This window comes from Capra hircus, chromosome 6 (assembly GCF_001704415.2).
Source record: "Capra hircus breed San Clemente chromosome 6, ASM170441v1, whole genome shotgun sequence".
Taxonomy (NCBI): Eukaryota; Metazoa; Chordata; class Mammalia; order Artiodactyla; family Bovidae; genus Capra; species Capra hircus.
Genome location: NC_030813.1, coordinates 105,419,830 through 105,444,775, shown reverse-complemented (window position 1 = coordinate 105,444,775; position 24,946 = coordinate 105,419,830). Strand labels below are relative to the sequence as shown.

Sequence of the window (24,946 nt, the reverse complement as noted above, 5' to 3'; positions counted from 1 at the left end):
CAGCATCAGTCCAGTGAATATTTAGGGCTGATTTCCTTTAGGATGGACTGGTTTGATCTCCTTGCAGTCCAAGTGACTCTCCAGAGTCTTCTCCAGCACCACAGTTCAAAAGCATCAATTCTTGGGCGCTCAGCTTTCTTTATAGTTCAGCTCTCACATCCATACATGACTACTGGAAAAACCATAGCTTTGACCATATAGATCTTTGTTGGCAAAGTGCTGTCTCTGCTTTTAAAATACTGTCTAGTGGGAAGTGGGAGAGGGATTCAGGATTGGGAGCTCGTATACACCCGTGGCAGATTCATGTCAATGTATAGCAAAACCAATACAGTATTGTAAAGTAAAATAAAGTAAAAATAAAATTAAAAAAAAAAAGACTTGGAAGCTTACAAGATACTGAAAATTAATTGTTTTCAGTGGGAAATAAAAGCAACTTAATTGCAAAAAATAAAGTAAAATACTGTCTAGTTTTGACATAAGTATTCTTCTTCCAAGGAGCAAGTGTCGTTTAATTTCATGGCTGCAGTCACCATCTGCATTGATTTTGGAGCCCAAGAAAATGAAATCTGACCCTGTTTCCACCTTTTCCCCATCTATTTGCTATGAAGTGATCTAACCTCTGCTGCTGCTGCTGCTGCTGCTGCTGCTGCTGCTAAGTCACTTCAGTAGTGTCCGACTCTGTGCGACCCTCTAGCCCCATTCAATTACCCATATTTCCAAATCCCTCCTTACTCCCCCACCATCCCGAAATCATCCTGCTGTTCCCACATTCTGGTACCATTTGCTTTCTTTCTGTCTCTCAATCCATATCCTTCAGCCTTCCAGAAAGATCCAACTCCAAACTCCAGTAAAGGAATATAACTGAACAGCCCTTCTGAAAATAGAAAGAAGCTGAACATCCCCTGTGCTTGGCCTGATGCTGCAGACAAAAGCTTTTGCTCGCTCTGCTGAATCCTCATAATAGCCCTTTACCATGCCTTTGGTCTGTTTGGGTAACATCAGGACGTGCCCTTTCTTTGTGTTCACCTCTGGTTTCATCCTGCCTATAAGCCCATTAGAGGCTGGACCACTCTCGTTCGGATTCACCTTCCTCTTTCCTGCACTGCCTGGTGTGGGAGAGATGATGCCGTCTGACTGAAGAAGCATTTTGTCGGGGGAGGCCGTGCACCTCTCTTATGGGCTTAATTGGATGGAGGGGCTGTCTCAGTCTAGTGGAAGCAGAGCTTGTTTTCTTCCAGGCAGAAGGAACTCTTTTGTTTCTCCAGAGCCAGTCTGCGTGGTTTAATGGAGTCTGAGCGAGCTGGGAAGGCACAGGGCCCTGGGGACATGAAAAGCCCAGGCTCTGTACTCCCATAATTGCATGAGGCAGATGTTGCTTCTGGCGTATTGGAAGTCTCTGTGTTTGGAAGAATAAGATTCCTCTCATGTGGAAATTGACCTCTCAGCTTCCCAAGCAGCACTTCCTGATAGACATTCCTTTCTGGGTTTTGGACACTGAGGGGAGAATAACACCCAGTTGGCAGCCTGGGTCCCTACCCAGGAGGACTTGGTGTTGCCAATGACGGTGATTTGACAGAAATCCTCCCCCTCTCCATCCTGCACGTACATACCCATCCATCAGACCCAGGCATGAATATTTGGGTTTCTTAGGCCCAGACCAGCTCCAGTTGTGAAGCTGAATCACAGCAGATGGATTTGAGCCTATAGACCAGGGATTTTACCATCTGGAATTCCAAAGGAAAGTGCATGATTCCAGAAAAGTGCCCCAAATAAAACGTATTCATGTCTCAACTTTACATTTGATTTGAAACAAGTTTTAAATTTTTTTAGTCAAAATATAACATGCAAATGTTTTGAAAAGTGTAACACTGCTAAGAGGCTTATAGGGCTTCTTCCCTGCTGGCTAGGTGGTAGAGAACCCACCTGCCAATGCAGGGGATGTAAGAGACGTAGGTTTGATCCCTGGGTCAGGAAGATCCCCTGGAGGAGGGCACGGCAACCCACTCCAGTGTTCTTGCCTGGAGAATCTCATGGACAGAGGAGCCTGGTGGACTATAGTCTGTGGGGTCACAGGGTCAGACACAACTGAAGCGACTTAGCACGCACACAAGAGACATACAGAGAATGTAAGAGGGAAGAGAAGTCCATTTGCTTTACCCCCTTGAGCCTCTTATAACTCTTTTAATTATTTGAAAATTCCCCTATACCCGTGGCGGATTCATGTTGATGTAATGCAAAACCAATACAATATTGTAAAGTAAAAAAAAATAATAATAATAATAAAATAAAATGATTTGAGCCAGTTCCTTATAACAAAACTATGTCTATACATAAATAATTTGTTATAACACTGCGTCTGGATTCATTCATTTTGGACATTCTCACTGACGTCTTATTGTAACAGTTGAGGTCCAAGCCCACACTTACAACACTATCCTTCCTCTCCTCTTGCTCTGTCCTTCCATGTAATTATACCCAGTTTTTTATAATGCACTGGCTAATATTTATATTTTTATGATTATATGCCCTGATGCCCTATGACTTCCCTTTCTCATGAAGCTTTTTGCTTTTCCTGTAGTTAATAATTCCTCAATTGTTTTTTCTTACATCTTTAGTTTTCTATGTGCCTATGGCTGATTTTTTCCAAATGGCCCAAGATTAAACATTTGGCAGTACATTTGTCAAATATATCACTGGCCGGCAGTGACTTTCCATGCAGCCAGCTTCTCGACCGAGCTGGACTCCAGCATGTGAAGCGGGCACCAAGAGAAATTTACCAGATGACATGTTGGTGGGCAATCTTAGAAGCGTGTGCCAGTGAGGCATCCGTGAGGAGTCCTTTAACTGCCTTTGGTGTCAGGGCAGGACCCACAGGGAGGTGACATCTGAGCTGGTATTAAGGGAAGAACTTTGCCAGGCAGGCCACTGGAAGTCAAGGAGCTTCTGGGGAAAGAGAACAGCATACACAAAGATCAGAGGTGTCAGAGAACAGTTCTTTGAAAGAGCTTGAAACCACTGAGGAAGGAACCACAGGTCTGCAGCCAGAGCCACATGGAATGCCTTGAGCACCATGCTAAAAAGAGTGTGATCCTGGCGGCTTCTCTCCGTGACACAGTGTGGCCTCTCCTTCTTAGCCTTCTGGACACAGCAATGCTGTATGTGTGTGGGGGGGGGCGGGGGGTGTCTTCAGCAGCCCAGCCAGTCTTTTCTCCCAGACCCCCACCCCCACCCCACCATGCTCACCTACACACCCACTGCCTGAATCACACACAGCCTGGAAGGAGGGATGTCCACATGCCGAGTGGCTGGGGACAAGAAACAACGCCAGAAATGGTCCTCCTTTTGAAATCTCTGTGCTTCTTTTACTTCAGTCTCCTCCTGACATTTAAGATATTTCAAAGATAAGGCGAAAACATGAGGCTCTGAAAAAGCCCCCTTCTTGATGAAAAATGATGTTACCGAGTGGAAGCCCTCCCCATGAGAATGTGGCAGGTAACTGCGGGCTGGGAAGTGCCCACCCGCAGCGTGGTGAGAGGGGTCACGAGAAAGCTGATGATGGAGATTCACTGGGAAAAGCTAAAACATAGCCCAGGGCTCCATGCCAGCCCCCCACCCCACCTACTGCTCTCCGTCTGCTCTTACTGACCTCACACCTGCCTTGTCCTTCAGGAAACTTTCACAGATCGAATGCATGGCAATGTGAACAGTTTAAGGAAATGAGACATTAGCATTGCTTTGAAAATGCAGCCTGTGCCAAAGCAGGCAGAGAATGGAGCAGGCTCGGACGTGGGAGGGATGGGAGTGTGCACCCAGGAAATGTTCAGCCTAGCTTCTTACAGACGAGAAGTCAGTGCCCGGGAATGAGGGGTGCCATGCTTGCTTGTTAGTGGGCTCCACAAAGAACCACCAGGGATGTCCGTGTCCGGGGAGGGGTCCCAGATTGCTGACAGAGACCCCCCAAGGGGCAGAGAGCATCCAAGGAGGAGGGACGGTGGCTGAGAAAATGAGATAGGAGTCCCTGGTTTTGGGTAGGCTGGTCTTCAATTCCTAGACTTCCCGCTCAGGTCTGAGAGGTGGGTTTCAAACATTCGACCCAGACACAACGTCACAGACTCAGAGAAGCAGATCTAAACTCAGAGTGAAGTGACTGAAAGTTGCTCAGTCGTGTCCACCTCTTTGCGACCCCATGGACTATAGCCTGCCAGGCTTCTCTGTCCATGGAATTCTCCAGGCCAGAATACTGGAATGGGTAGCTGTCCCCTTCTCCAGGGGATCTTCCCAACCCAGGGATCGAACCCAGGTCTCCCGCATTGTAGGAGAATTCTCTACTGCCTGAGCCACCAAGGAAACCCAAGAATACTGAAAAGGGTAGCCTATCCCTTCTCCAGGGGATCTTCTTCCCAACCCAGGAATTGAACTGGGGTCTCTTGCATTGCAGGAAGATTCTTTACCAGCTAAGCTACCAGGGAATCCCAAAATATGTTAATAGAGAGCATGGGAGCCAAACTCCAAACTTTTGGGACCTCATGAACTGCAGCCCGCCAGGCTCCTCCATCCATGGAATTCTTTAGGCAAGACTGCTGGAGTGGATAGCTGTCCCCTTCTCCAGGGGATCTTCCCAACCTGGGTTGAACCTGGGTCTCCTGCATTGCAAGCAAATTCTTTACCTCTGAGCTACAAGGGAATCCCCTAACTTCAGGCCCACCCTTCAGTTAGGATGGTCACTTGTGTTGGTTCAGAACCACAGCAAAGGGAGGAAGCAGCATCTCTTGGTTCCCAATCATGTACCAGGCGCAGGCTAGAATATCACCTAGTCAACCTCATAGCAACCTTGCAAAATAAGTGTTAATTGCTCTCCTTGAGTGATTCCAGAGAGAATGCGAGAAAGCAGAATTCGCTCAAGGCCCCAGAGCTAGTAAGTAGAAGAACCAGAATTTGAACTTGGGCCTAACACTGAAGCTGAGTGAGACTGTGAAAGGCCCAAGGTTATGACCCCAGGTCACAGAGTTCGTGGCTAACCAGGCTGGTCCCTGACCACTGGCAGCCACACCTTCCATGTCCTCAGAATCCAGGTCATTGTGAGGAAAAGTCCAAATCATGTTGCATCCTTGGGCTTTTGTGTGCCTTAGAACAAACCACATTTTTTTTTTTTTTTTTTTGGTCTTCCTCTCTTGAGCTCCATTTGGCAAACACTAATCTGATCTCAGATGATCCGCAATGAGAATTTGTAGAAGGAGGTGGCAGACAAAGCAGAGATATGAGTGGGTCTGAACAACGAGACCAGAAACCGGGATGATGCAGATTGAACACAGAAGGCTGACAAGGGGATTAATAGTGGGCTTCAAGTTCAGGGAGCATCATTTAGAGAGGAATGCTGGTTCAATGCCCTCAGGAAAGAGAAGGGTGATTTCTGTAAGTGTATAAGCAGGGATACTGGACTGCCCAGGGCTTAAGAACACAGAGCTTGGTACCTTACTGCTAGGCGTGGGTGTGCCACTCTACTATTTATAAGATACCTGATTGCTGCTGCTGCTGCTAAGTCACTTCAGTCGTGTCCGACTATGTGCGACCCCATAGACAGCAGCCCACCAGGCTTCCCCGTCCCTGGAATTCTCCCCTGATTATAAATGCATAACTTCTTGGTGCCTTGGTTTTCTCATCTGTCAAATGGGAGTAAAGCAGGGATATTGTGAAGGTGAAACTGATTCACTCTGTGTGAAGCACTCAATAAATTCGCACATGCTTAGCACCAGTCTATCACTATAGTTGGCTCAGGGAGGGACTCTGCAGGTCAACAAACTTTTAAAAAATGCACAGATTTGTCTCTGAAATGAGAAAGGGACAAGGTTGATTTCATGGAAAATTTTGCAGCAGGACTTTTCGTCCATCACCTCTCCAGCCTCAATTTCCTTGTCTATAAAATGGGAATAATAGCTGCTGACCTTACTTTCCAGATTGCTCAAGAACCAAGCAAGACAGAAGACACTTGAACCCTTTAAAAAGTAGAAACCTGTTTCAGGGAAGGAGGGGGAGATGGTGTTTCTTGAAAGATGACCTCAGGCAGGTCACTTAACTCACGTCTAATACTTGGAACAGCTTTCTGAGATATGAATGTTATGCCCTGGGAGGGGAATTTCACTTTTGTTGCTAAGACAGAGAAATACAAGCGTAATCATCCAGTCGTGCTCCTGAGGTCTCTCTTGTTGCTGAAGTCAGACCATGAATATGTACCAGAAACAGCCATTCTAGAACAGCACACTTGCTGCAATGACATGAGCGTCTTAGCATCTGGATTGCACCCTGGGGGTATTGGGTGGTGTTGACTTCTGCGGGATCTGTTGAGGAGATGGTGACAGGCTGACCCATTCTAAGGTGGTGGAAGGCGGGGCAGACACAGCCGGGCACGTGGTTGCCGCTCCAGGGCTCTAAGCTGTGGCCAGTGGGGTCTCCCTCTGGAAGGTGCTTGTGGGGACATCTAGGTCAAGGGTTCCATGGACATTACATTGACTGGTGCTGGTTCTCTGATGAGACCCAGCTCGTGATAAGTAACATCACCCTTTCACAAAACATCCCTTCGGAAAGTGACTGTTTATCCCTCCCTGAGTGGCTGCCCCCATACCTGCTGCACCTTGGCTTGGTGGAGCCCGTTTCAGTACCAGCATGAACCATTTGGGCTGAGCTTGAGTGAACTCTGGTGAGTTCTGTACAGAACTTTCTATAGAAGAGCAGGACTGGCTCAGCCTAACATCATCTGCATATCAATTCGCCATTCAGCTCGCAGCTGCCAGGAGGGAAAGTGATGGCTATTGCTTTGCTTTGAGAAATGTGTGGTATCAGCAATAATGTCACAAAAGAGCCCCCTGCACAAATCAGAAGAGTCAGGCTCCCACTCAACTCCGAAGCCGCCCCCCACCCAGGTTCTCATGTGAGCTTGCTTGATCTACTTCACCTTGCTGAGTTTCAGTTTTCACTTCTATAGACTGGAAATTATAACAGTACTTTATAGGAGAATGTTCTTCATGCTACTTTAGTCCTTTAATAGGATACCATGCCACTTTAGCCCTTTAATAGGAAAGTTTTAGCATAGATAGATAGATAGATAGATAGATAGATAGATATTGGGTTGGCCAAAAAGCTTGTTCCATAAGATGTTATGTAAAGACCTGAAGAAACTTCTTGGCCAACCCAATATCTTACTTAAAAAGCAGGGATGTGCGTCATTTCATGGGTCTCCATCTTCAGCTGCAGCACCGCTTACCTGTGCCATTCTTCTTACCCAGCATGCATCCAGACTGGAGGCATTTACTGAACACCTGCCAGGGGTGCTGGGTGTTGGGAAGAAACATAGAACAACACGGCAGGGGGTGGCGCTGAGGCTCTCAGTCTAGTCAGAGTGATGCACCCGTAAAGAAATACGCGCTACACAGGTGGCAAGTGCTTTCATGGAATTCTGCACTGGAAAGAGGTGCCATCCAGAGGAGGAAATGCGGAAGCTGGGAGGATGCACAGCTGTTCTGTGGATAAGAGCAGGCATCCCTGGGAGAGGAAGCAGCGCATACAGAGGCACAACATCCTGGAATCTGCTTGTTAGACTCAGAGACGCCTGTGGGTTGGCAGGACCAGCAGAGGGCTGGGGTCTCACCAGTGGCAAGGCTGAAATCCTGAATGGATTCTCATCAGGCAGAGGGCTTTGTATTCCAGGCTAAGAGATTTGAACTTGATCCTGAGGGCAGTAGGGAGCTGCTGAAAGTTTCAGACAGAGAAGTAGCCTAGAACATCAGATTCACATTCTAGAAGGACCACTCTGAGACAGTGAGGGGAATGCAAAGGGAAGCAGGGGGATTTCGGGTCAGTTAAGATGCTGTTGGTAGAATCAAAGCAAAAACGCTGTCATAACCTCCCCTAAGGCATATGCTAGCAAGTAAGAAGGGGAGGAGATGCCCAGAGATTTCAGAAACAGCCAACAGACTGTCTTAGGGTAGGCAGCAGTTCGGATGGCAGTGGGACGGTTGTGAGTTAAAGGCAGGAATGGAGGTGCATCAGTTTTCCAAACTGGACTTCAGCATAGATGGTGATGGCCCCAGTTGTGGCCCAGGGACAGGCGTGGGTGGGCTGGGAGGTGGTGGAGCTTATGGAACTCAAGGGTTATCAGCAGAGCTGTCCACTGGGCAACTGGAAATGAGTGTGAGGAGCCCCCAGTAACAGGTGTGGGCTGGACGTGGAGATTTGGGATCATGGCCCCATACTTGGGTCTTAGGTTGGGTTCCCTAGGGAAGAGATCCTGAGATGGGGATTTTTGAGCAGGACGTTGATTGAGGAGTGTTCTCAGATCAACACCTCCAGGTAGTAAAGGAAGAAGGACTCAGTAGGAGGAGAGGGTGAGCTGCCCTTAGTCACAACAGAGGTCTTAGCCCGCAGGAAGCTCTGGACCTGGGAGGGCCCATCCGAGGTGTACAAGAGGGAAGAGGAGGGGAGGGAAGGCCTTTGTGCCCCTGCACCAGCTAGCCATTGGGTGCCTCTGCTGCTAAGTCACTTCAGTCGTGTCCAACTCTGTGCGACCCCATAGACGGCAGCCCACCAGGCTCCCCCGTCCCTGGGATTCTCCAGGCAAGAACACTGGAGTGGGTTGCCATTCCCTTCTCCAATGCATGAAAGTGAAAGTGAAATTGAAGTCACTCAGTCGTGTCTGACTTTTCGCGACCCCATGGACTGCAGCCTACCAGGTTCCTCCACCCATGGGATTTTCCAGGCAAGAGTACTGGAGTGGGTTGCCATTGCCTTCTCCGGCCATTGGGTGAAGTTTGCTCCTAAGGATGGATGAGTAGTCTTGTGGAGGAAGCATCCTTCCAGAGCTTGTCTTGGGGGAAGGCAAGGACCCAACTGTAACCCCATAACCAACAACAGTCCTGGCAGGTAGAGGATGACCCGCTCAGTTCTGGGTCACACATCACTGTCTGCAGCAGGTGGAGGGGAGGTGCTAGGCTCTCAATTGGTTGCTTTCAGAGCCATCCAGACAGCTTGAACAACCCAGTGCCTGAGCCACACCTGCAGGCCAATTAACCCCAAATCTCCAGGAACATCAGTCGTTTTCAATATCCCACAGGTCCAATCTGCAACCATGTCTAAAACCACTGTCCTGAGGGAAACCATGGAGATGAAAAGAAAAGAGTGTTGGGCTCAAAGCCCTGGGGAGGGGCTCAAAGAAACTGGAGGAGAACCGGGAGAGGGGTGTCCTGGAAGGTAAGGGGCAGGGGATTCCAGAATAAAGTGGTCTCCTACAGCAAGAACTGATGTGGTACCATGCCTAGGGAGAGGGTGACCCAGATGCCCTAAAATGTACCTGGAATTTGACTTTAATGTCATTGTCACGAGAGGGTAATAGACACAGATGCTTCCTGTGGAAGAAGAGTCTATGATTCACAGTTCTCCAGAGGAGGGGGCACGCTGCCCCATGCAGGGCCACATGAGGAAGCACCAGGGCCGGTCAGGAGCAGAAGATGGGAGGGCAGGGCATGGCCCAGAGCCTTTATTGTGACTTCCACGGAAGGAATGGGTGAGTCTGGGTAGGGAAGCTTAGGCAGGTTCAGGATGACATAGTCTGAATAGTTACAGGTGGTCCCAGGACTACAGGGGCTATCTCTAATTGCCTACTACCTGGCCCTAGGGTAATTTAGGACAGGGGGTGTATTGACTTGGTGCGTGAGAGTTAGATAGAGGAAGTGGGCCATGTAGGCTCTGGATTAGTTGGTTTGTATGTTAAAGGGATGATCCCAGGGAAGTTATTTGCTAGAAATTAACTAGCCTAGGAGAGGGAGTATCTCCAGGATCAGTAAGGCTCTTAGATATCAGATCATCATAAAACATAGGAAATAAAAAGCTTAGTTAATAGACCAGCCCCGAGGGCCCTCAGCTTGGTGGTCAGAGAGGGCTGGGCTTCAGCCTCAACTCAACCCCTTGGGGTGCTGGGCACAACTTTCAGAATACACAGGAGCCTTGACCTTGGGTTCCTCAGGGCTGCAGAGGAGAGGACTCTTCAGAACAGAATGAGATGCAAACTCTCAGGTCAGGGACACTGTAGTGGTGGTGGTGGGGGGTTGGTTCCAAGGATGGAACTCTACAGAATTCCCATGAAAATGCTCACGAGGAAAGAATATCTGTGAGAAACATCTGCCAGCCCCAGAGACCTGACCCAGTTCTTCACCACTGTTTCATCTTAGAGGAGTCAGACACTGAGTAGAAGCCAGGGAATTGCAGTGGGAGGATGGAAAATGAGAAGCAACCATCAATCCCCCACCCCCAGCTCTTTCCAGTGCAGACCCCAGCTTCAAGCAGGCTTGGACTGGGGGAGTAGAAAACATGTCATGCAATCAGGCTGATTTCATTATCATTTTGAAACTGTGGTCTTAAGACCATCTAAAACCCCTAAGATGGGGAAGGGAAGGGCACCCTCACTGATTCCATTTTGAACAAATGTAAGGAGATGGAAGGGCTTTCCAGGTGGTGCTAGTGGTAAAGAATCTGCCTACCAGTGCAAGAGATAAAAGAGACGTGGGTTTGATCCCTGGGTTGGGAAGATCCCCTGGAGAAGGGCATGGCAACCCACTCCAGTATTCTTGCCTGGAGAATCCCATGGACAGAGGTGCCTGGCAGGCTATATAGTCCATAGGGTCGCAAAGAGTCAGACATGACTGAGGTGACCTAGCGTGCACGCACAGGAGGTGAAAACCAAGGTTGTGTTTCAATAACACCATGAACTGTATGTTTTTAAACTTCGTTGCAGTTACATTTATAAAGTATTCAGCACAGAGCTTGGCATGTGGAGAACTGGTTAAATGCTAGCCTTGATTCTAGTGGATGAGATCTTAAATAGGGAGACTTACAAAGAAAAATAGTCCATTTTATCCCCTCACCTCTCAGCCTTGTGAGAGAGATCTCCTTCCAGCCCCTCTTACCTCCAGCCCCTGTCCTGGTGGTGGTAGAATGGTCCAGCATCACCTTACTTGCTTCACTTGACTGGGCGGAGTGGAGCGGGGGACACAACCTACTGTCCTTAAATTAGAACCTGACTTGGGATAAGATCAATGATTCCAACTCTACTTAAAAGTTCGAGCTGTCTCATCGTGGTCCAGGAGGGTTTTATTTATGGAAATACCTGAGGTCATCCATAGCCTGCGGGAAGTAAGACTAGAAGTCTATTTTTGAAAAGGAAGCCTCGGTAGATTAAAGATAATGACAATTGAATTTTTGCAAGACTCACTCTCCTTACCAGAGAGAAAGCGAAAATCATCTCTGCTGACAAGACTATCCATTCTTCTTTCCTCTCGAGTGTAAGGGCTCTGACCTCAGGCTTTACTGAACACATCAGGGTCCAATTGGCATCAAATGGACTCATCAACCTAGAGGGGTGGGATGGGGTGGGAGGTGGAAAGAAGGTTCAAGAGGGAGGGCGCATATGTATACCTATGGCTGATTCATGTCGATGTGTGGCAGAAACCAACCCTCAGTGGGTAAAGAATCTGCCAGCAATGCAGGAGACACAGGAGATGCAGGTTCGATCCCTGGGTCAGAAAGATCCCCTGGAGAAGGAAATGGCAACCCACTCCAATATTCTTGCCTGGAGAATTCCATGACCAGAGGACCCTAGGAGCCTTCAGGACCATGTAGTGTCAAAGTGTCAGACACAAGCTGACATCGTCAACTGAGCGATGACGCCTGCACAATATTGCAAAACAATTATTCTACAGTTAAACATAAATAATTTTTTAAAAAAGACTCATCTGAGATTGACTCTCTGTAGCACCTAGTGGTCCATGAGATTCTCCAGGCAAGAATACTGGAGTGGGTTGCCATTCCCTCCTCCAGAGGATCTTCCCAACACAGGGATCGAACCCACGTCTCTTATGTCTCCTGCATTTGCAGGCAGATTCTTTATCTCTAGTGCCTCCTGGGAAGCCCTAGGCAGGTCATACTGGAAGCCCTAGTCAGACGCAGCCCAAGGTGTGTCCAGCTGCTTGCTGCTCAAAAGGCTATAAAGAGGCAAGCTTGGTGGAAAGGAAAGTTTGCTTTATTTTGGATGCTGGCAGCTGGGTGAGAGGGCAGACTTCTGTCCAGAGGTTGACTCCACACCCCACCCCACTGCCACCAACAATCAGAGTTGGGCAAGAGGTTTTACAGGTGGAGGGAGGGGGCTCCATGTAGAAAGAGCACACTCAGCTCTGACAGTCATCTTGAAATTGGTCGTGTGACGGTCTGACCCGGATCACCTTGATTAAGTACAGTTGGTCTTCAGTTCCAGAGTTGGTTTGTTCTCATTTCTTAGAGACCAGCTCTCAAAATTGTGGGGCTTATGTCATGGCGACAGTCTGGTCATCACGTAATTAACTTCTTCCACCTGATGGGGGTTTTAATAACTATAAGACAGCCTACAGGATATGGCTCAGAATATCAGCTATAGTCCTTGAAAAGGGACTAAATGTCCTTGACCTTGCTTAATAACTAAACCATTATTATTTAGTGTTTTGGATGGTTTTCCTTTGTTTCTGCATTTTCTCCCTTCTCTGATTAAAATTACTCTTCGGCTAAAAATTTTCCCCAGACAAAAGGCAGGTGGAGGACATGAGGGGCAAGGACCATAGGCTTTTCCCACAACATCAAATTAGAGAGGCACCTCCCAGGGGTGGCATTCTTGGAGCTGCCATTGGGTGGAACAAAGAGGGGAGCTGGACAGTACTCCTGGAGGAGGAACAGCAAGTACGGATGTGCAGAGGCATGATCCACTCAGGATCGTTGGGAATGATGACTGCAGAGGAAGTGCAGGGCCAGGGGATGCTGGAGACGTGGGAGCTTGGCTGGAGGACGGGTCATGGATGGCTTTGCTGCTGTTCCATGGCCCTTGGACCTGGCTTTGAGGACAACCAGGAGCCTTTGAACTGAGATGGACACCCTCCATTTCCTTGAATCTACAATGCAGCATTTCTGGAATCATACTCCCGTGTGTAAACTGACAGTTTACACAGTCCAAATCTAAGCGTCATCGTGGCCCCTTCCAAGATCAAGAAGGAATGTCATCTTTATCACCTGACTGGTTGGTGGTGCGGCAACAAGATGATGGTTCAGGAGTCTAGATGTCAGTTTACTGACTCCAACCAGCCTGGGGGTCTACATGCTGGTGGGTGGCAGTTTCCATGTGGTGGGGTCTTTGTTTCTGTAGAAACAACTCAAGGACATGCATTGGGTTGCCATCTCTTTCCCCCAGGGAGCAAGCAAAGTCCCTGCCACTCTATGGCTGGATAACTGTTTAAGTGGCTATTACTTTTTCTTGCTTGACTGGCTTTTCTTAGTTTCTGCATTGCCCCGTTTCTCTAATGATTAACTCCTTGAGCCTGCTCTTTGAAACTCAGGGAGGCCCAGGAGACCAAAGCTTTTGCTACAGATAAGAAGCAGGGGACATGGAGGGACTGGTCACCAGGAAGGCCCCCAGGGTCCTGCTCAGTTTCCCTGGTGACCACTCGTCCACCTGCCCTCTCCTCTCCCAGCCTCATTCACAGAGCTCTTCCCCAAACTGAAAGCTGGCATCAGCCTGACAGGTCCGTCGCAGATGATGGAAGGGGATGCTGGCTGGTGAAGTCGGAGGAGTTTGTGAATATAAGTTCTTACTGTGTCCAGAATGAGGAAGAGATGGTTAGAGAGCATCACCAATTCAATGGACGTGAATTTGAGCAAATGCTGGGAGACAGTGAAGAACAAGGGAACCTGGCATGCTGCGGTCCATGGGATCGCAGAGTGGGATACAGCTGATCGACTGCGCAATTGGTCGACTGAACAACAACAAGGCAGCTTTTTCAGCTCATAGGGAGACAGTCTGAGCTTGCTCACCTGTGAATGGCTAGAGAAAAGAAGAAATTCACATTTTCCCTTCTATTTTGCAAGACAAATGGCCTTTTCTCTTTATTTCCTCACCCCCTACTCCCACTCTGCTCTGTAAAAGAAGCTGGCATCCAGACCCCCAGAAGATGGCTTTTTGGAGACACTAGTCTGCCATTTTCTATGTCAGCTGGCTTTCTGAATGAAGTTGTATTCCTTGCCTCAACACTTTGTCTCCAATTTATTGGCCTATCATGCAGCAAATAGAACAACACAGCACTTCCCAGGTGGCGCTAGTGGTAAAGAAGCCGTCTGCCAATGCAGGAGACGTGGGTTCAATCCCTGGGTCAGGAAGATCCCCTGGAGGAGAAAATGGCACCTGACTCCAGTATTCTTGCCTGGAGAATCCCATAGACAGAGGAGCCTGGCAGGTTATAGTCCAAGGGGTTGCAAAGGGTTGGACACAATTGAAGCCACCTAGCATACATGTAATAACAAAAGCAACGAAAAGCAAGGGTTAAAGTCAAAGAAGCAGATCCAACATGGAGTCAGAACTGGGCTCTTCTCCATTACAAGGGCACTTCAGTCTCCACCTCAGGATGGACTCCTCCTGGCAGGACTGACCTGAGGCCAGCTGAAGCCCTGCCAGGTGCGAAGCCTCTCCAGGTCTGGACACATCTCCTTTTCTCCTTGACTGTCTCCTTGCACTTTCTTAGGAAAGAAAACGCTCAAGAATTCCACGTTGAGAACTTTGTTTTCCTCTCTTTGTCCCCCTCAAAACTCCTCCTTCTGACCTCTTCTTTCAGAGATGTAGTGAGAGTTCATTTGTAAACCTGGGTTTAAAAAGAAAAAAAAAAAATCAGGGAGAATGTTGCCTTAATCAGCATAATAATAAAGGCTCTGTGCTGCCTTTAAGCTGTATAATAGGTGAATGGCTGCTCCTGTGTGCTAAGTTGCTTCAGTCCTGTCCGACTCTGTGTGACCCCATGGACTGTAGCCCATCAGGCTCCTCTGTCCATGGGATTCTCCAAGCAAGAATACTGGAGCGGCTTGCCATGCCCTCCTCCAGGGGATCTTCCCGACCCAGGGATCGAACCTGCGTCTCCTGCATTGACAGGCGGGTTCTTTATCCCTAGCGCCACCTGGGAAGCCCTCCAAGGGCCTCTTGAATGGTATATGCTGCAGGCTCAGAGGTGGCCTGTGTCTGGAGGCTCCACCACCCTCTCTTCTGTGGAGACTCGGGAAAGCTCCAGCTGACCTTCAGTGACGGGGGCAAGATGAGTCAGAGGTCACAGGCCTCGGAGGTGTCTGGCTGGTAACACCAGCAGAGCAGTCGCTTCTTCTGCACACCTACTGGGTGCTGGCAAAGCACAGAGCCCACAGGCAAAGCTTCATCTGAGCCCACTCTCACTACTGCCTGAGAGGTGGCCGCGGGTGTCCCCATTCCCTGGGTGAAGAGAAGGGGGTCCAAGGGGCCATGAGAATGATCTCAGCCGCACAACCTGGAAAGACCAGAGCCCCTCAGGCTGGCCTTGCTGCCCCCGGGGCCTCTGAGTCAGCCAGTTCTTGGCTTCCCCAAACTCCTCCTTCTCAGGGTCACGCTATTGCCAGAAGGGGGAGCTTTTCCAGGGCCCCAGAGCTGGCTCTTGTCTAACACAGAAGTGAATTGTCCGAGGAGACACACGTGCTGTCAAAGCAAAAGACTTTATTGGGAAGGGGCACCCGGGCGGAGAGCAGCAGGGTTAAGGGAACCCAGGAGAACTGCTCCACCACGTGGCTCACGGTCTCGGGTTTTATGGTGATGGGATTAATTGCCAGGTTGCCTCTGGCCAATCACTCTGACTCAGGTCCTTCCTGAAGGTGCGGGCATCGTTCAGCCAAGATGGATTCCAGCGAGGAGGATTCTGGGAAGTTGGCAGGATATATGGACTGGGGTCTCCTCTTCTTTTGACCTTTCCTGAATTATTCTGGTTGGTGGTAGTTTGTTAGCTCTGTGTTCCTTACCACAATCGCTTGTTGTAAGATAACTCGTGCAAGTGGTTGCTATCAGGCCTGGCCGGGGGAGGTGGTTTCAGTTCCCCTATCTAAACCACAGTCTCATGCTTTGAGGGGTGGGGTCAGCTTTCTGGGGCTGTCTCTGGCCAATCATCTTGCTCTTGCCCACATTTGATGTGACTCAGGGTCCTTCCTGGTGGTGCTAGTATCTCTTAGACAAGATGATTCCAGAGTGAGGACTTCTGGGAGGTTGGCAGGACTTATCATGGACTGGCATTTCTTCCCTTCTTTAGACCCCTCCTGAATATTCCCATTTAGTTTTGGGACCTCCTGTTGTGAAACAACGCGTACGTGCAGCGTGGCCAAGGTGGGCGGTCTCAGTCAACGGTTCCATAACAAATCCAGTGTCCAGTCCCTCCCTAGTCTTCATTCCTGGGGTTTATCCTGGGTAAGGAGGACCCAGTGCAGAAAGCAGAAGCTGCCTGGCCCAGGAGTCCAGCTCCCACCAAACAATGACCTCGTCATTCCCCAACCCCCTTTTCTCCCTTCAGGAGAGCACCTGGCCATATCTGTTTGGAGTGATTGTCATCCCCGCCTTGGTCCAGCTGGTGAGCCTGCCCTTTCTGCCCCAGAGCCCGCACTACCTGCTCTTTGAGAAGCATGACCAGGAGGGAGCTGAGAAAGGTAGGGTGCCCTTTGCCTGGTCCACGCAGCCCCCATCTCTTCACAGGGGTCAGGGCTATAGGGCACGCATGCTCTAGCACAGCCTGTCCCGTTTCTTCTTCCCATCTGTCTGCTGTGGGTGGCCCTGAGTGGGGACACAGATCCCAGTGTGGACTGAAAAAAATAGCACACCATGAGTGTTGTGAGTTAAGTTTTATTTGTGGCAAAATGAGGACTGCAGTCGGGAGACAGCCTCTCAGCTGGCTCTGAGAAACTGCTCCAAAAAGATATGAGGAGTGTCAGTATATATGTGATTTTGGTGAAGCGGGATGCATGCGGTCAAGCACGCATGTTGGCAAAGGTTTGCTGCTAAGTCACAAGGAGCAGATGTCACCATTAATGGTTTTAGTGCCTTTCTAGATGTGAGAATATGTGAGACTTTGGGCTCATAAAATCTTCTGAAAATATCTAACTATCTGAAGACCTGTTCTGCCAGTTTTGCACAGAGCACCTTATTCTTGGTTTCTGCCCTCAACTCCTTTCAGGGTGTATTGAAGGTCAGCGACTACAGTGGCTACTGACTTAATCCTTGTAGAACCAGATGGCTGGTGACAGTTTTTCAGTTTTCAATAGAGAGACCCTGAAAAAGCCACGACAGAGCAGCCTAAGACCCAGGTCTGCTCACCCCTGTGCAGTGTCTCCCCATGGCCACCTCTCGGGGGCTCCCAACCCCAGAGATGCTGCAAACACAGGTCTCTTGGTGGTTCAGTCCACCCAGCCCTTCCTCTGTTACTCTCTTCCTCACTGATCAGCTTTCCCATCAAGCACAGAATAAGCCCTCGTGTCACCCCAGCATGGGGCCTCTGCACCAAGACCCAATGGAACATTCCTTTCAGCCCTTTGAGGGAGCAGAAACATACCCATTTTACAGGAGGGAAGCATGAGGCCCTCACAGGGCTTGCCAGTTGTCTTCTGTAGCTTTTCTTAACGCTTTGAATGGTGAGGTGCTGAACCAGATTCAAAGCACAGCTTGAAGAATCAAAGGCATTTCTACAGAGCCCAGAAAAGGCAAAATGATTTTGCCTGGAGACAGACAATGTAAAGTGAACGACAGGATCCCCATTCTTTCAGTTTTATTAAACAAGACATGGTTCAGCACAAGGGCTGGGAGTAACAAGTCCTGCTTTCACATCCCAGCTCTGCAGTCTGACCTCGACCTGTTATTTTCACTGTTCTGATTCTCAGAATTGACATCTGTAAAAAGAAATGATGTACACTTCCCTATGGGCTTCTTGTAGGGATTAAAGTAGATATCTGTATCTATGTCTATATCTATATTCGTTCCACAGTATTACCTGCTGTCATCATTGCTGAGCTCTCTGTCCATTTTCTTAATATCTATACCATGTCCTCTAATCTAAATTTCCCTAATGTCCACATCCAAGAAAAAAAATTAAGAATTATACGTAGTTCTTAGTTTACTATAATTTGTGCAAAATAAATCCAAAATTTAAAGTCCAAATAACCTAAATATCTTCCGAGTTGACAAGTGTTGTGATGAAATATTAATCACCCCCTATGTTTGCCCAGCAGTTTTCGGTTTGGATCTATTTTCTCATTTACAACATTTTCATGAGATCAGAGAACGTTACTATTACCTTCGCTTTTTAGATGAAGAAACAGAGGCTTACAGGGGTGAAGCAACTTCTCCAAGGCTGTGGTTATATGATTTCTGGTTTCTAGAGGCCTTTAAAAGCTGATGGAGAGGACAGATCTTTCTTCTGTAGAGAGCCCACATACACAAAATTTGTGGAGCTTGGTGTTGGGGATGGGACTTGACCCCTCTCCCCTAGAAGCCCACAGAGGACCCTGGTTAATGCTCCGCCCCCATCTCACAGCCAGCTAGTGATAAAAGAAGGGTTGAAACCTGAAGGTGACTGTCCTCCCTTCTCTCACACACACAGAGGGACTCGGATGGGTAGTGGTCTACGGTCTTCCTGTGGGGTCCGTGGGGAGGCGAACTATCCAGAAGTCAGGCTTCGGGAAAGAAGGCTGATGGTCAGACGGTACAGACTCTGGAGTAAAAAGAAGGCAGTTGAGAAAGAGCCAATGGGATCTTATTCCCAAAAGCAACTGGGTTATAGGTAGTTATTGTTCAGTCGCTAAGTCGCGTCCGATCCTCTGCTACCCCATGGACGGCAGCACACCAGGCTCCTCTGCCTTCTGCTATCTCCCGAAGTTTGCTCAAATTCATATCCATTGAGTCAGTGATGCTATCTAATCCTCTCATTCCCCGCGCCCCCTTCTCCTTTTGCCCTCAATCTTTCCCAGCTGTTAGAAGGCAGCCATTCCTCCAGTTTGATCTCCTGGCATGCAAGGATGTCCATCCGCCCCATCTGGCTCCACTGGGGAGGAACTCTTGGGAAACGCTCCAATTAAGTACAGTTGGAATGGGCAATGCATGAGAATGCCCGACAGTGAAAAAGGTTTAAAAGATTTATTTCATAGCACAGCAGGGAGTGAGAGAGAAGGCCAGTGGTAAAAAAAAAAAAAAAAGAAAAGAAAAAGAAAAAGAAAAATATTACATGTGTGCTTTATAAAAAGGACAAAAATGTTGGCCTTGGGTTGAAACAGAATATTGAAATCTACATCTGTACTAATATTAATAAAAGTGCTCATTTCACTCCAGGCATTCAGCAAACATAGCTATTTACTGTGCTGGGTGCTCTGCCAGGAGAAAGGGAGAGGGGGACAAAAGATGGCCTTCCCACTCCCCAGGAGGTGACAGGGACACCTAGGTATGGGCCATGCACACACTCCTAGTTAACGGCTCATCCACATTGAGAACTAGTTCATTCTCAGCACTTCAGGTGTATTAGATTGTTAATCTCTCCTTACCATAGAAAGTAGATCATATTATTATTTGCATGGGAGAGCTTAGATAGAGACACAGAGCTAGCAAATGGCAGCCGTGGGGTTTGAACTCTGACAGTCTTGCTCTGGATCCTACGTGCATAAACAAAGCACTCTTAGCTCTGAGCACCTCGTTTGGCACCACGGAAAATGCACCTCGCCTGGTCTGTGGGCAGGGGTGTGTCCAGGGGCGGGGCCAGAGGGGTGGCTTAGGTGTTCTGCCCACCCTTTGTGGCGTTGGGTGCAGGGGGCATGCCTGGCACCCTGCTTTTGCTTCCGACTTCCTGTTTTGCTCCAGCTCTTCAGAAGTGGCATTTGGGGGGTTTTTTTTTGGTCCTTTTGTATTTTGTTGTCTATAATCTGGGCTTCCCTGGTGGCTCAGCAGTAAAGAATCTGCCTGCATGCCAGAGACATGAGAGACATGGATTTGATACCTGGGTCTGGAAGATGCCCTAGAGGAGGACATAGAAACCTACTCCAGTATTCTTGCCTGGAGAATCCCATGGATAGAGGCTACTGTCCGTGGGGTCACAAAGAGTCTGGCATGACTGAAGCGACGGGGCATGCATGCATGGCCATAATTTGCCCCAACTGCGCGTGCACGTGGTTATTTTTAGTCCCTCACGTGGACTTCCCTGGTGGCTCAGACTGTAAAGCGTCTGTCTACAATGCGGGAGACCCGGGTTCAATCCCTGGGTTGGGAAGATCCCCTGGAGAAGGAAATGGCAATCCACTCCAGGACTATTGCCTGGAAAACCCCATGGACAGAGGAGCCTGGTAGGCTACAGCCCATGGGGTCACAAAGAGTCGGACATGACTGAGTGACTTCACTTTCATTTTCATAGTTTCTTTGTACTTTGTTGCTCGAGGAGAAATTTGTCCAGGTGCAAGCATTGCAGCAAAGGGTTCCAGGTCCCAGGCTGTCTTAAGAGGAGATGCAAGTATGGAACAGGCTGTTTATGCAGAGAGGGAGTTCTCATTTCTGGAGGTGTCTGAGCACTAGGCAGGAGTGGGAAGAACCACTGGAAGCAGCCAGAAGGTCCAGCTCAATCAACACCTTACTCTACTGTCCACCAACCTCCTCTAGGCCTTGGCTTTCTAATTTGTAAGAAGGGAAACATCACAACTGTCCAGCCTCTGGATGAGACAGACAAGATCAAGTACAGTGGTGTTTTTGGGAAGAGGGCTTGGCAAGCTGTGGATTGCGCACTTAAAAAGGAAATTGTCTGCTTTTGCCACGTGGATTGCTGCATCACCTTGCTTTTGGAGAAAGGGATTCTGTGGTTAAAGTGATGTGATATCTTTCGCTCTGGGAATGGAGAATTTGTTTAATGTTGGGGGGAGAATCACCCCCAACTCGCTAACGAATCAATTGTCATTTATACCTGAGCTGTTCTGTCCTTTCCCGTGACATTTCCATCATGTTTATCGGTGGTACCAGCCCCGGGTTTGTGCCTTAAGCATGTTTCCTCTTGACTGTTTTCTTATTATTAATGTCATGTGTGGTCAGAAGAAAAATGGCCTCCAAGTATGCCCACACCCTAGTTTTCAGAACCTGTGAATGTCCCCTTGCACGGCCTGAGGGACTTGGCAGACGTGATCAGTGTAAGGGTCTTGTGCGTGCGTGCTCAGCCGCTCAGTTGTGTCTGACTCTTTGTGACCCCACGGGCTGTAGCCCATCAGACCCCTCTAGGGACAATTGTTTTGGATCATTTGGATGAATCCAGTGGAATCACAAGCTCCTTATAAGTGAAAGAGGGAAGAAGAGGGTCAGGGTCAGAGAAGGAGCTGTGGTTGAAGATACAGTGCTGCTGGCTTTGAAGGTGGAGGAAGGGGCCAGGAGCCAAGGAAATGCAGGCCACCTCTAAAGCTGGAAAAGGCCAGGAACAGACCACCCTCTAGAGCCTCCAGGAGGAGCAGAGCCCTCATGACACCTTGATGTTAGCCCAGTGAGTCCCTTTTGGGGCCTCTGACCTCAGAACTGTTTGTACTGTTGTAAGCCTGTGCGTGTGTGCTCACTCAGTCCTAATCAATTCTTTGAGAAGCCACGGACTGTAGCCCTCCAGGCCCCTCTGTCCATGGGATTTCCCAGGCAAGAATACTGGAGTGGATTGCCATTTCCTTCTCCAGGGGATCTTCCCGACTCAGGGATCGAACTCATATCTCCTGCATTGGCAGGTGGATTCTTTACCACTGAGCCACGGGGAAGGTGGTGATTTATTAGAGCAGCACAGGAAACTCAGACATCACATTAAGTAAAGAAAATCAGTTCCAGTCGAACTAGGACTTTACCTTCATTCTGAAGACAAACCTTTTTTTACTTGAATTCTCAAAATGGTTGGACATTCTGATGGTTTCTTGTATTTTTATTTATAACAAATAACTGAGTGAAAGGTCTTCAGGGGCATGAAACTTTTAAAGCTGTTTGTTTCCCATGCACTGTTTTTGCTGTAGTTTATCAAGCGGCCTTTCCACACAAGGTGCTTTGTTTTCATTGTCTCCAACGTTACAAGTCTCCAGAAACTCAGAGAGTTCGGGAAGGAAATCAGCACTCAGACATTGAGCCCCTGGCCTGCAGTCCCATTCCAGCCCTGAATTCACACTAGGGCAAGGTGATGCCTTGAGTGGATGTTTGTGTGAATTTATGAACACGGCATATATATAGAGGCAAATGTATTAGCAAATGATTGATCCATTAGTTGCTCAGTTTAAAGCCTCGAGAAATGTCCACTGCCATATTGTGATTTTCTATATTTGACCCAGGTTGAACTCCAGACATATGTCTGTTGCATCAGAGAACAGTTAAATCAGTCATTGCTCATCTGAATTGAAAACTAAAAGTCCTGTCCTCCAGCCAACTTGATTCACTTACGTAACAAACAATTATAAGATGATTGTAGCATTATGAAAGCATACTTAGTACATAATGCTTCGTGGGGAAAAAATAGAACATAAAATAAGCCCATGTGATCACAAGCATGGACATAATAGAGATAAGTAGGGCAGGAAGCCATAAGGAATGCTGAGCACTGAAGAATTGATGCTTTCAAATTGTGGTGCCAGAGGAGACTCTTGAGAGTCCCTTGGACTGCAAGGAGATCAAGCCAGTCAATTCCAAAGGAAATCAGTCCTAAATAGTCATTGGAAGGACTGGTGCTGAAGCTGAAGCTCCAATACTTTGGCCACCTGATGTGAAGAGTCAACTCATTGGAAAAGACCCTGATGCTGGGAAAGGTTGAGGGCAGGAGGAGAAGGGGATGACGGAGGATGAGATGGTCGGATGGCATCACTGACTCGTTGGACATGAGTTCGAGCAAACCCTAGAAGATAGTAAAGGACAGGGAAGCCTGGCATGCTACAGTCCATGGGGTTGCAAAGAGTCAGACACGACTCAGTGACTAAACAACAACACGGGCAGGAAGGGGAGAAGGCAGACCTGGATGGAGATTTGTGAGAGAGCTGTGCTCTGTGCTCTTTGCGCTCTTGATAAGGGAGGATGCATGACATGAGCTGGTCCTCCTGCAGCCTCCAGCCCCACAAATGCTTCCACCAAAACTCAAGCCAAGTCCAGAGATGGCCATCCAAGGTACCAAGGTACCCAAGGAAACCCTGGGGTAGTCAGCCCCTCCCAGACCCTATTCTTGCCTAGCAGCTCCTGGCCACACTATGCCCATCTAGAGACACTGGAGAGGTCTCCGGAGGGGCAGGTGAGTGCCCTGGGCTCACACTTGTCAACTGAAGTGGTGCCACCTCCCAGACCTGGCAGAGGGACGCAGCAGGAAGAGGAGATGTCTTATCTCTGCCCTGTCCAGCACAGTCACCTGCTCTTGGAAGACCCTCCCTGGTTGTCACTCTACATCTTCATGGTGTGGCCATGATGAGTGACCTCAATCCTCTCCCCACCTCGCCTCTGGAAGGTCAGTCCTCCAGGGCTCCCTGTCCCCTGGCTAGAGAGCCTGCTGGCAGGATGGACTACAGAGCAAAGGATTTGCAGCCCAGGCAGCCTGACACCTCCCTTCAGAACACCCAAGGGTCCATGCTGCTGCTTCTGCTGCTAAGTCGCTTCAGTCATGTCTGACTGTGCAACCCCATAGACGGCAGCCCACCAGGCTCCTCTGTCCCTGGGATTCTCCAGGCAAGAACACTGGAGTGGGTTGCCATTTCCTTCTCCAATGCATGAAAGTGAAAAGTGAAAGTGAAGTCGCTCAGTCATGTCCAACTCTTCGCTACCCCACGGACTGCAGCCTACCAGGCTCCTCCATCCACGGGATTTTCCAGGCAAGAGTACTGGAGTGGGTTGCCATTGCCTTCTCCACCAAGGGTCCATAGCAGGCAGCAAAACAGCTCAGAAAACACCTCGTAAAAGCCCCGGTTTCCCAGAGCACAAGGCACATTTTCATTCCAAACAGCGAGAGACTGGGAGTCAGACGCAACACCCACTTTACCTTTGTTTTTCATTTTTTTGCATAGATTAGTTTTTACATCTTTTGTCCATTTTTAAAAAGTTACACTCCATTAAAAGTTATTACAAAAGTGGCTCTGTGCCCTGTGTTGTGCAGTACATCCCTAGAGCCCTACACCTGATAGCTCGCACCTCCATCCCACCACCTCTGGGAGGGCCCTTCAGGGGAGGAGAGGTCTGTGTACCCCTGATTGAGATGCAGGTTTGATCCCTGGGTCAGGAAGATCCCCTGGAGGAGGAAATGGCCACCCAATCCAGTATTCTTGCCTGGAAAATCCCATGGACAGAGGAGCCTGGCGGGTTATAGTCTATGGGGTCTCAAAGAGTCAGGCACGACTAAGCGGCTGAGCATGTACACGTGCACAGATGGTGTCAGACGGTACTTGTCTCTCTCTGACTTATCTCACTGAGCATGATGTCCTCCCGGTCCATCCATGTTCCTGCGAATGGCAACAGCTCATTCCTTTTGTGGCTGAGTAGTATTCCACTGCGTATATACGTACCACATCTTCTTCATCCGTCCATCTGTTGATGGACATACGGGTCGTTTCCACACGTTGGCTGTTGTAAATACGTCTGCTGGGAATACTGGCATACATGTCCCTTTACAAATTCATGGGTTTTTTTTTTTTTTGGATATATACCCAGGGGTGGGATGTTGGGTCACTTGGTAGTTATACTTTTAGTTTTTTGAGAAATCTCCATATTCTTTTCCTCCGTGATTGCACTGATTTACATTCCCATCAACAGTTTATGAGGGTTCCCTTTTCTCCACAGCCTCACCAACCGTTGCTATTTTATGCTCACTTTACATTTGGAGGTTCATGGAAGGTTCCAGCAAGCAGAGGATGCTTTCAACATCATGCCTGTGGTTGGTGCCATCCGGGGGTAGCCCCTGGGTCTCCTGGGGGTCCCCATGCCCCTCAGCACTGGGAGGAATTGTCTGTGCCCCCATTGTACTGCATGGGAACATTCAAAGTGCCCTTCAAATGTCTCTAAAGTCCAGAGTGCTTCTGGAAGTTGAGCCATCTTGGGTACCAGGACGCTTAC

The 24,946-nt window shown here is 48.7% G+C and overlaps 1 protein-coding gene across 1 annotated transcript in view; it reads left to right on the top strand.

Annotated features, from left to right (window-relative positions):
- SLC2A9 (solute carrier family 2 member 9) overlaps positions 1-24,946 on the top strand; it is a 245,638-nt gene that overhangs the window by 101,385 nt on the left and 119,307 nt on the right. The window contains exon 8 of the mRNA XM_018049726.1: positions 16,410-16,542. Within this exon, the coding sequence (XP_017905215.1) occupies positions 16,410-16,542 (133 nt within the window). The remainder of the gene's footprint in view (positions 1-16,409; positions 16,543-24,946) is intronic.